General features: G+C 38.4%; 1 protein-coding gene across 2 annotated transcripts in view; it reads left to right on the top strand.

Moving 5' to 3' along the window:
* AFAP1 (actin filament associated protein 1) overlaps positions 1-8,575 on the top strand; it is a 118,799-nt gene extending 110,224 nt beyond the window's left edge. For both annotated transcript variants that reach the window (XM_014936058.1, XM_014936059.1), the window contains 2 exons: positions 482-643; positions 5,107-8,575. In XM_014936058.1, the coding sequence (XP_014791544.1) occupies positions 482-643; positions 5,107-5,133 (189 nt within the window). In that variant the 3' untranslated portion in view covers positions 5,134-8,575. The remainder of the gene's footprint in view (positions 1-481; positions 644-5,106) is intronic.
* Positions 8,576-12,185: the final 3,610 nt, after the last annotated feature.

Raw genomic sequence — 12,185 nt, 5'->3', positions numbered from 1 at the left:
GCTAATGTGCAAAAGCTGACACCTCCTTGTCCTCAGTGACTGTAAAAGTGCACGAACTGAGACACTGCTCCATCCCAGGGAGGTTTAAAGGCACCAAGTCATGGTGCCGTGATGGAGACCTACTTGTGTCAGTTCCTTGACAGTTGCTGTCACCCTTTGCAAGGGCTATACCTCACACATTCAGAATATAGCATGGGAGTCCTGGCTTATGCTATAGATCTGCATCAGAAGCAGCCATCAGAAGGACCGGAGAGGGATGTGTCCATTCCACTGGATCACCCAGAAAACAAACTTTAGTTCATCACAGAACACAACACTTTGTTTTGTTTTCGTTCGTTTTAACCTCTTTTTTATTTATCCACCATTATTATGAATATTGTTTCTTTAAAAAAAAATAATCTGCATTTCTAAGTCTAGCTAGAAAACATTGCCCATGTGACTACTTGGAAGAAACTCAATGTAGGCTTTTCCTCTTCATTAGTCTCCAATTTTCAAGCACCGAACTTTGGAAAACTCTCCAATCTCCAGCTGTGATACCAGCGATACCGAATGCTCAATACCTGTGAACAGCGCAGCAGCTCTGAAGCGACCTCCCTCGTCAAATAATTCTCCATGTCGAGGCCACGTCCTTCGAAAAGCAAAGGTTAGGAAACTTGTGTCTAGTTTTCTTTTTCCTGTCCTTTTTCTTGCTATCTTAAAAAATCTTGCTTGTTGCGGAGAGACCGAGACAGAGAGGGAGAGAAGCAAAGATTGGTTCCTGCTGCATTTGTGGGTGAAAATTAGCCTTAAGAGAATGTGCCATATCTAAATTATTTGTATTACTGCATAAATGCCGCTGATTTTAGGGAACCTTTTGCAGAAGAATTGCTAAGTAGTTTGGGAGACAGTTTTTGACTCTACTTGACTCTACACTCCTATTCTGTTTTTCTCTGTGTCTTTATAGGTTTAATTTGCAAGGTAAAAGCCCTGTGGTGTAGACAGTCCATCTAAAATTCATAAAGTTACACTAATCTGTGTAACAGAGTAGTAGTTAAAAAAGCTGTGTTATAATAAGTATTCTGACACAACACAAGATCGGGTCTGCTCTTCGCCAGCTGGTGAGAGAAGAATAGTTCTACATCGTAATAATTGACAGTGTGTTGTCCAAATATCTACTTTTAATGTGCATTTAAAGTAGAAATTGAATTAATTCAATTTAATTAGGTCACACAAGTACCAGGCTGAAATTTGTGGTCCTCTTCTATTGTTAGAGTTTTCTAATTTCTGTGCTTTAGTTTAAATGAGATATTTAAGACCATTCTTTTGGGCGGAATTTACTAGCAGTATAAGCATGTGGCCAGCACATGACCAAGGGTGATGGTAATAGCATTGGCCCAAGCTTTTGTTTATTAAGTAGTTCACTGCTAATTGTAATTATAAGCAAAAATAATCATAGACATTTGTCTTTTATGTAGTCCATTTATTTTTTGCAAAACAATGAAGTATAAGGATTTTTTTAAGTAATTTTTGTCATGTTATCGTCTTTGATTATATACATTTATAGTGACTGAGCATAAGCCTGGCACCTCAATGTAGTAGATAGTGAAAAATCATCATCTCAACAAATGATTTGGTTTCCTAATCTCTCTGTTTCCTGCCCCCAGTCATTTTAACCTCTCTACGTTGCCCAGGCCATTAATTACTTCTCCCACCCTACCTCAGGGTGGTAGAGCTTTCTGACCCTTCTTCTACCACCGTTTCTTCCATCCTTTCCATGGGCATAACTGCTTTTTCTGCCAGATAGTCTGATTTATTTAAATTCAACTAAGAATAATTAAACTCAGCATAATGGCTCTCAGTTCTTTTTGACTTTGAAGTTTGCTGTCCTTGTTTCAAACCTGAAGAAGGATTTGTGTTCTCTAAAGCTTATCTGCATATTCCAATTATACTCTAATTTGTTTTATAAAGATATCATCTCTAACTGTATCCTTTGTCTTAGGTTTGCCTGTTAGCACAGCGTTTCTCAGGAAATGTGGTCTAGCAGAGCAGAGCCCTTAGGAAAAGGAGTGTGGATTTGTGCTACGTGCCGGGCAGGCACGTTAAAGCCATTCAATCTCTACAGCTGGAGAAACCTGGGCACTATAAAAACCTAAACATTTTTAGTGTAAAGAATACCTTCCAGCTGTAGTACATTTTTTATGCTCAGCACATACCATACAGGAAAAAAAATCCCTGCTGTGTTGTTTGGTATCACTGTGCTTTGGATGGCACGATAGGTTGGCCAAGCTATTTTGTAGAGGAATATTGGATATAGGATTAGGCTAATCAGAAAGGATATGGAGCTACTAAGCATATTTCCCATCCTGGGAAAAACAACTCAAAGTATCCAATTCAGCTGTAACAGCTTTTTTCCTAAAACCTCATGCACTAAATATTAAGAGCGAAATTTTGCTGAATTAGATAGTGCAACCCAAGCTGTCCTCGGCCTGTTTGCGAGGAGCTGCAGCCAAAATCTGCCATCAGGTATGCGTCTGCGGCACACCCCGCTCGCGGGGGGAGTGAGATGTACGTGCGTGTGTGTGAGGGTGGGACCTGGCTCTCAGTTCTTTTGGCCTTTTGCAGTGATGCCCGAGCCCAGGCCTTATAGATGTGGCTAAAGAAAGGGCGTCGCACGTGAGTATCCCAGAGCAGAGCTGCCTTGGCTCTCCACGCATGGATGGCAGGGCGAGAGGTGGGCGTGAGGCGGGTTGCACCTCCGTGCTAGCACTTGCATCTTCAGCAACTGGCACATCTCCCACTCTTATGAGGGAGTTGCATAAGCATTCAGAACGTCACATTATATATATGTTATTTTTTCCCCCCCCAGTATGTATTTGACTGCACTGAATGCCTCCCTTCTTGCTCTTTCCTTGCACGAGGGATGCTGGGTCTGTCCCCATCACCAGCTGGCTTTGTGCTTCCAGCCACCCCGCTGTCACCGCCGTGACCCCGCAGGGCTGTGCCCCTCTTCTCTAGGGCAGCTTCTGCTGCTGTGCCAGGCGTGCACCCTGCAGCCTGCTCCGTCAGGGACAAAAATCATGGAAAACAATACTCCGCATTAGCATTCCCAGAGAGGTAGAATACTCCAAACATCCTTGCTGTACAAGAAAAACAATTATCTAAATATTTCACGCTTCAAATTCATTTCTAACCCCAAGTCGTTATATGCAGCAAGGAAACTGCAGTGATTATTCACTGAAAGAGTGGTCGGGCGTTGGAATAGGCTGCCCAGGGAGGTGGTTGAGTCACCATCCCTGGATGTGTTTAAGGGACGTTTAGATGTGGTGTTGGGGGATATGGTGTAGGGGAGGACTTTGTAGAGTAGGGTAGATGATTGGACTCGATGATCCCAAGGGTCTCTTCCAACCTGAATGATTCTATGATTCTATGTGTTTTTGAAGCTGGTGGACTGGTGAATGTCAGCCGCTTGCATTTTGCTTATGTTCAGGGACTGGAGAAGAAAAAGAGTTCTCCCAGTGTCCCAGCTCCCAGTCAGGCTGTCAGTGTTGACTTAAACATTCTTTCACTGGCGTGAACCTGCCTGGGAAATGGAAACAAAGCAAAAGTTCCTTCTGCACCTGCAGAAGAAGCTACTGCTTTCAAGGTTTATTTAACACTTAGAAAAATTCTCCTCCCAGTTAACCAATTACTTCCTTTAGAGCTCTAGCAGCATATACATAGAAAATATATATTCAATCTCTGTTTTAAAATAATTCAGTTTTTACCAATACTGTGCTTTCATTTAGCTTTACCATAATTTGAAGTGTAAAACTGAATATTTAAAATACATCGTATTTTAATAAGAGCTACCTGTTTTAAACCCAATATTTTTTTTCTTAGATTGCTAAAGCAGCCACCAACTCTGACCTTTACTGTTGCTTTACAATTGTTGAAGAGGTGTCATGGTCATGCAGCTGTTTAGCCAAACTAGTGCCATTACTACTTTCAGCCGCAGAAACAGATAATTTACACGCACAAGTAACCGTTTTCAGTCAGAGCTCTTAAATGTTGTGGGATGAGTGTTAAATTCAGGAATTCAGGTTGGGAGCCAAGTCAGCAGGCTGCCTGCAGAGGAGATAGGTGGGAGGGGAACCTGTAGCCCCCAGTGCCTGGCCAGGAGCAGCTGGGCGGTCGCTCCAGAGGGGTTACTTCAAGCAAGAGGCCAACTCCTGCGTAGCTTCACTATTTCCTGATCACTGTCAGTATGTGATTCAGGGAGTAAGTACAATATGGGTGTCCTAGGCCGAGTCTATCCCTCTTCGACACGTCTGCTCCTCAAGTCCAGAGCCACAGGTTTGATTTAACTGGGTGTTTAGATACAGGAATCTTATGGTTTTCAATTACATAGCAGAAGAAATGGCAATACCCTCCTCTGAGATATATGGATGTAAAGCATTAAAGATTATGTGCTTTGCTGTGGATGGTAGGTGCCGTTGTCCTCAGCTGACAGCTGGGGAAACTGAGGCACAGAAAGGCAAAGTGATTTCTTTCACTAGCCAAGAAACAGGTCGACTTGGTTTGTGTACACAGGAACCAAGTTAATGTTAACTAATTTGCTTTTCTTTGCCCTGCCTATAAGTCACTCTACCTCAGGAAGTTGCCCTTTTAGCCATAGAAATGTGTGTCTGCCATGAGTTTTATAATAAGAAATTGAAGAGTAAAGCAATCACTTGGTGTCAGCTGTGAGAAATACTGAGTGCTTCCTGCTGTCTCATCCAAGTAAGTTATAAAGCCCTATATGCTAAATCAACCTCTCTCTTATTCAGCTCCAGCTGAGTGCATTAGACCAACTGTGGTGTGTGAATTTTTTCCATAAGTACCTTTTGCAGAAAACAAACATGACTTATTTGCTAGAGAAGAAGTTGCTGTATATAGCTGCGGAGGGGTGGAAGCACAGACTCTATCAGGACATACTTGTTAGCGTTCCCTAACTAATTTGTGGGCAGAAGGCTGGATTCAGTGAAGTTAATGGAAAAACTGTTACTGACCTCAGCTGGCTTTGGCTTAGCAGATCTGATGACATCTGTGAAATATCCTGATTTCTCTAACATTTTCCGTATCTTTTTTTTTTTTTTTCCCCCCTTCCAGGAATGGGAGATGAAAAATGGAACATAAATATAGCAAAACCACTCACTTTCCATAAAGGCCTTACCTATTATGGACCAAGACATAGGCTGCAAAAGACTCATCTGAAAGGTGGTATGGAGTGATACAACATAAGAGGTTTTATAATTCTGTTAAGTTAATGGTAGCTTGGCGCTAATTTGCCTGTACTCCCTCTACTGTACTGCTGTGTAACTACGTGTGCCCCTTTTTATTAGCTGTAACTCTTTATTTCCAGCTTCACTGGTAAAGAAAATGAAAACCAAAAAAAACCCAAACCAAGCATAGTAATTAAAAAGGAGCACAAAGTAGCAGTAGAAAGTTTACTTTGCTGAAACAGCATAGACCAGCAATGTTAATTACATCGCACGGGATGGCCAGAACACCACTGAAGACTGCTGCGTTAAGACCGACATGAAATCGTTATGGATAAGAAATACTCCTACAGGTTAAAACTGACTTTGTGAGGTCTGCCACAGAGGTGGCTGAGCAAAGTCTTGCTCATTAGCCATCACTTTGCTCTTAGCTGTCCACGTGGCTAAAAAGAACTGAAGAAACGTATCCACAGAAAAGGCATGCCTTGCTTGGCCAGGAAGGCAGGAGCTCTTCAGTGCCGCTGTCCTCTGCGCCGGTGCAAGACCATGGGATGACACGACTCAGCCGTGAAGCATTTTTTTGGATCCTATTTAGACAGAAGATTTTGTCATTGGAGATAAAAAGCTGCCATACTTTGAAAAAAAATGCATTTTAGTAAATTCTCTCTTACTATTCTGAAGCACCAGTCGTTTGCAAAGGTCATGTTGTCCAACTATGATTTGTTCCTGATTTTTTTAAAAGGCAAACAGGTATTTTTAGATACTGCTTTTTTTCTATACTTTTTGAAAAAGAAAAAGAAAATGTAATAGAAATTAATCCTCAACAGATAATGGCAACTCAGAATAGCTTATGCAGTCAGTCTTGTTTTGTTTTTATAATATAGTATTGTTAAACTTGAGTTATAGAACACTGCTGTACTTAGTTTTTTTCATCTTTTCAGACCTCAGCTATTATTTTTGAGGAAGATGGATTGAAAAGATAATAGTTTCCAGACTCTTTTATAAATAATTTTAAAAAGAATTGGGGATTTTGTTAGACAGGAATCCATTTTTGTTTACTAGGAAACAGTGTCTTGTATTGTTGTCTAACAAATTATGGAAGTCTGTCCTTCTTTGTCTCCATCCATGTCACTCCTGAGAACTTACATGCAGTAAATTGCCAACTAAAGTCCTTCAAACTATCAATATTTGCTTTAAAAAATCAGGAGAGAGAGAGAAAAAACTACCCCACAATTTATTGGATTCTTTTAATTTTTTTCTCTGTGTTTTTTTTAAGCCTTTGGAGAGCCTTCAATCACATCCTCAAGACTTTTTTTCCTCTCAACTGTGAAGACTAGAAAATTACTTTAATTAAAAAAATTATAATACTACTCATACTTTGAGATAATCACAGATGTTAGGGTTGGAGTCTTGATAATTAGTTAAGACTTGCAATTAAAACCACAGAAGGTGGCAAGACAGCAGTTATCAAGGATCACATCCCTTTACAGCCCAGCCTATAGTTTGTTTCTTACCTTTAGGAATTGGTGTGTGTAACTCTTGAAGGGTGCACTGGGATTCCCGGCTGAGCTGGATGCCAGAGGACTTTCCACTGGAGCTGGTGGGATTTGAAGGCACAGAGCTATCAGAAAGACCTGATAGCTGCTAGGACACGGGGCTGTGTCCTGTTCCCAAATGTAATTAGTGCCAGGGATCCCATTGACCTCAGCAGAACAGAAATGGAGCCTACCATGAGGAAAGGCTCCTTGCTTCTTGGGACTATGCTTTGTACAAAGTGCCGCAGGAACGCAGATACAGTAGGGAAGCGTCAGTGTGGTTTTCACTGAAACTAGGATTTTTTTTATTATTATTATTATTTTAGGTCATTTGTTACTTACTAACTCTTTAAGTGGAGGGCACATTCTATGCTGTATGACTATGGACTAAACAGTATCAAGTTCCCATAATTATTAGCAGAAACAAATTTGAAGCAAAAGTAAGTTCATTTAGGCTTTTTATTTCAAATTAAGTTATTTATTTGTATATTTCAATAAATATTTAATTTATATCTGTACATATTTATGATGCAAATTAGGCTTCTAGTCAACGTTTGCAATGATGTAACAGTTGCCATTAAGAAGTGGTCCCGCATCAAGTAATGCAGAGTAGTCAAAAGCCAAATCACTTATCGTCTTTACCCAATGTTTTACCCATTGTATATGCCACCCCCCCCCAGAGCCTATGGAAACAAAATAAATCCTTGGCAAGGACAGATTTTGATCCGTGCCTGAGACAGAAGTGTGCAAATTTCTGTCCAAGCGAACAGAAATCACGTGGTGGAAGGACCACGCACAGAACCCCAGCCCTGGTGCTGTAGCCTTCTGCTCTGCCTTAGATGCTGGTCGCTCTCGGCACCTATAGCGCCCTTGGCACCTATAGCTCCTGCTGCAGCAGGGGCTGCCAGCAAAATTAAGCATCTTTGCAGCAAAGGCTCCATAAAGGCACCACCGCCCCTCGTCCCCAACCTGGCACCTACTGTAATTGTATGTCTCTAATGTCTAGGTACATTGGTACCATCACAGTTCGCATTCGTGACACGTTTATTCTATATAATGGCCAAAGTTTTGAAAAAAAAGAAAAAACCTCGGGAAATAACCTCTCCATAGACCACATTCGGTGCTGTGAAATATACTCTGTTTTCTTGAATAGTATCATTGCTGTACAATTTTTTATAAAAAGCGACAGAGCTTGTATTTTCACCATTTTTAGATTTCAGGATCACCAGGCAAAGTCAGCAATAGAGCAGCGTGACTTTTGTTTTAAAGGAAAACTCTTGTATTTTAAACCATTTCTATGTCTTTTTAGAAAATGTTACACTTGCGCTTCCTCAACAAACTCCTGTTACTGTACCAGGTGCTTTTTTAAATTGTTTTTATGATGCTTTTTTTAAGAAAAAAAGATCATAATTCTAGGGGATCAAAGGTGTTTTTTTAATGAAATGATTGTGGCAATTTGATTTTTGAAATGGAGAATACTTAATTTAGTATCAATTTTTGTTAAAGACACTTTCAATTTAATTGGCACAGGCTGTATGTTGTAAAATAATGTTCTCATATTAAGAATGTAATTATTTCCTTATTGTATTTTTTAAAAAACAAAATCATATTTAAAAATTTCTGTGAAAAAAAAGCATGAAAGAAACATGAAAAAAGTTTTTGTTTTATTTTTGTTATTGGATATGTTGGCAGTGCCCATTATAATTGACTGTAAATATAGTCTTTCTACTGTATTTCTCAATGTATTTAAGTTTTTTGACACACATTCATGGAAACTTCTGTTTAAAGAAAAAAAAGACCAAAATAGACCCACCTTCAAATGTGTGTCTTAGTAGCTTCAACTAACTTTATGCCTTTCTAGTTTATTCTTCAGAAAGTCTTGCAGAGTGTGAAAAAAGACTGGCACCTGATAGGTGCGACACATCCAAGACCATTATTAATAAAGTTACCTGTCAAAAAAAAAAAAAAGGATTTGCATTGTTGTTTCTTGGTATTTGTCAGTGTAATAAGCAGGTGGCACTTTAGCAGGACACCTGCAATAGTCATCATCAACCACGTACCATTCTCCCGTACCAGTCAGTTGAAAAAATGGACAGGTTAGAATTAGTACATTTTGTTATCAGTTCTGTTCCCATTTAACTTTGTGATGACCTTCTGCAACTCAAAGTTCAATGTATTTAGAGGTCATAGCAGAAGTTACTGCTTATCTAGTGTTACTGCATCAGTTTGCTTAGATATCAGCCCCAATAATAAATAATGTAAAATTATAAAACATTAAAAATTACCTCTCAGAAATTAAAGTGGATCAAAATCAAACCTGTGCTAATTATCAGGCTACTTAACTAGGAATGTAGCAATTCCTTATAGGTGACTGACAGGTTAGATTGACAAGTGATAAGCCATAATTACTCCTTGTTGCTTTTCCTAGATTTAAAACTTGTTCACATTACACTAAAATTATTACCAAATGTCATGCTTAAATAGAAAATACATTTCATTTTACCAAACTCAGGGAAGCAGTATTATAAAGTAGCCTAATTAGTTTCCTTTCTGTACTCCCAACCTCCTCGATGTCAGAAGGTGGTGGTCAGCATATGTAAAACAGCTCAAGGTGGTATAACTAGTAAGAATTGTGTCTCAAGTAGACACAGCTTTTTGTCTGCTTAATCAAAGCTTATAACACTTCACTGCCTTTTATGCAATTAAAAAGCCTTCCACCTTCACAGCAAATTACTAGTATTTCTCTAGAGAAAGCGTAGAAAAGATACATATATATATATATATATGTAGGACAAGCTGAAAAAAAATTCTATATAAAAATATATACTTAGAATAGTTATACTATATAATATTATTGCGATATGTAATATAATATTATACCAATATAATGTATAATATATTATAATATAATATAAATATAATAATGTCTTATTATATATTATTATAATATATATGCAAAAATTGGAAAATTAATACCTTAAGTTACTCGGGCACGTGGCCTAAAAAAGCCTTAAAAGACCATCTTAGTTTTTTTCTATAAGCTACCTTTAATATTTGGTCTAGCCAGTTGTATCTCAAAGGCATTCAATATGAAAGACCCCCACCAACATCTTACTTACTCACCGCTCCATTGTGGTTTATTCTTGCAGGTGGGCACCCACATTATAAGCATTTCAGTGCTTTAATGTTAAATTCTTCTTTTTTTTATATGTATTTTTTAATTTGTGCATAAATTGAGCACCATCAGACCCCTCATTACAGTACTTAAGCACGAAGCTTTATAAAGAAGCGCTCCTTGCTAGAGAATGAATGATACCAAATGTGACACCATTTTTTTGAATAGAGAGGGAGAAAGTCTGGAAACACAGACTTTAATGAACATCCAGGAAAATAACATATTCTGCTTGGATTTCTTCATCCCACTTTTGACAAGGTCCGTCATTAGAAAGATTTAAGTAGCTACTGGAGAAAAGGTGTGGGGAGGGGGAAATCCCAACAGAATAAATAACTGGTTAGTAAACAAACAAAAAAATAGGCATAAAACCTCTATTTCTAGTGGCTTGGATCTTTCCAGTCAGCCTTGGGATCCCACAGGGCTGGGTCTTGTGCATATGAGAATAATTGAAAGAATTGGGGGGAAAAAAAAAATAATGTAAAATTTGCTGCTACTAATTTATGCAGGACAATAACACTAAAAGCCAACTGCAAGGATTTCCAGAAATACCTTTCACAACTTCACTAGTAATTAAAATGTCAGAAGAAATTCAATGTAGATAAACGTAGAAAGAACTGTAGGGAAACAAGAAAAAAAATGCAATGAAAGCAACCTAGATAATTATGTGCACCAAAATAGCTCTGACTACACCCAAAGATGATCATGGAGTTTTAACAGGTCCAAGAAAACATCCGTGTACTGCATAGAAAAAAAAAAAAAAAAAAAAAAGCAAAAAATGTCCCATAGCAAATCCACAATCTAAAAAATCTAAAACAAAGCATCATGGGCTGTCATAATACCGGTCATCCAGGGCACCCAATGTCCCCATTGATAAAGATAACACTAAAACAACTGCTATGCACAAGAACTTTTACAAACAAGTGCTAAAAGAAGAACAACACTCACCTGCCCTCTTTGATTCCTCCATCATCTGCTTTAGGACCTATAGAACATGATCCAAAAAGTGGGCACTGATTGTCTAAGTACATAAATTCCTATAGGTGATGGTACAAGAGCAAGAAAGAGATCCAAAAGTACAGTAACCACCCCATATGGGAAAAAATAACACTGATTTTTGCAATTAAATTCAAAGGGAAACAAAGATAGGGGGTTTTCAGTGTGAAAAAGAAAAATCTTGAGTAGGGGAAAGAATATATTAAGAGGTTGTAAAAATCAGCAGTAGAATGTGACATGGGAATAAAATAGTCCTTGTCACTAATGGTACAAAACTGTGAGGTTATCAAAATTAATGGGGCAGGCTCAAAACAACTACACAGAGGTACTTTCACTCACTACCTAATTCAGCTATGGAACTTGTTGCCACAGAATTTTATGGATGCTAAAAGCTTATACAGCTCCATAAAGAAAATTCATGGCAGAAAATAATTACTTCAGGCTATTAAGCACAGAGCTACCAGCTCCAAAAAAAAAAAGGTCCAGGTCCATGGTGGATGGAGGCTGGAAGTGCATACTGGGTAAGTGTCCTCATGTGCTTCCCCCTCTTCCCCTGCCATAGTGCTATTGAGAAATGAAGCTGGTTTCATTCATAAAAGACTATTTAATTTTTCCCACCAGCAGTTACAAAAGCATTCTCTCCTATAAAATAATGTATCACCCTCTTTTAAATTTGATTTTTAAAGCGAGCATCTGTCTTAAAATCAAGACAATGCAATGTCATTCCTTCCCAATATATGAGATAATTGAAAGAATTAAATTACATCAAGGATATTCCTCTACAATAATCTCTCCTGATGACAAGGAAGTAATTTTCCTATTAGATTTTTGCAGAATTACAGCTCAGTATAAATACAGCTACACGGTCCTGAGCTGAACTTCAGTGAAAAGCTTCATTCTTAATTATTATTTTTTTAACAGACTGATAATTGCTGACACTGAATTATTTCTTAGAATTATTACCTTTTAACCTGTTTTTCTTAGCCTGTAAGGCTTCTGATTTTTTTGGAGGTCATCTTGTGTTGTGATGCTGCAATGGTGAGAACAGATCCTTTGATCGCATTAAAAACACACTGAGCAGCACACAACATTTTGGTTCAGCTTTTGAAAGCCATGAGGATCAGAGTACGGTAACATTTTCACCACAGCAGATGGAGTCATATGAAAGCAAAGCATCTTTCAAGACATAAATTACAAAAAAGAAAAAAAGCGGAAAAGAAATCAGTGTCATCACGGAAAACAGGAAAAAATATTGTCTGGTATTTA

The sequence above is a fragment of the Calidris pugnax genome, unplaced genomic scaffold (assembly GCF_001431845.1).
Source record: "Calidris pugnax isolate Ruff unplaced genomic scaffold, ASM143184v1 scaffold14, whole genome shotgun sequence".
Taxonomy (NCBI): Eukaryota; Metazoa; Chordata; class Aves; order Charadriiformes; family Scolopacidae; genus Calidris; species Calidris pugnax.
Note: the sequence above shows the minus strand (reverse complement) of the source record. Positions and strands in the feature narration are given on the sequence as shown.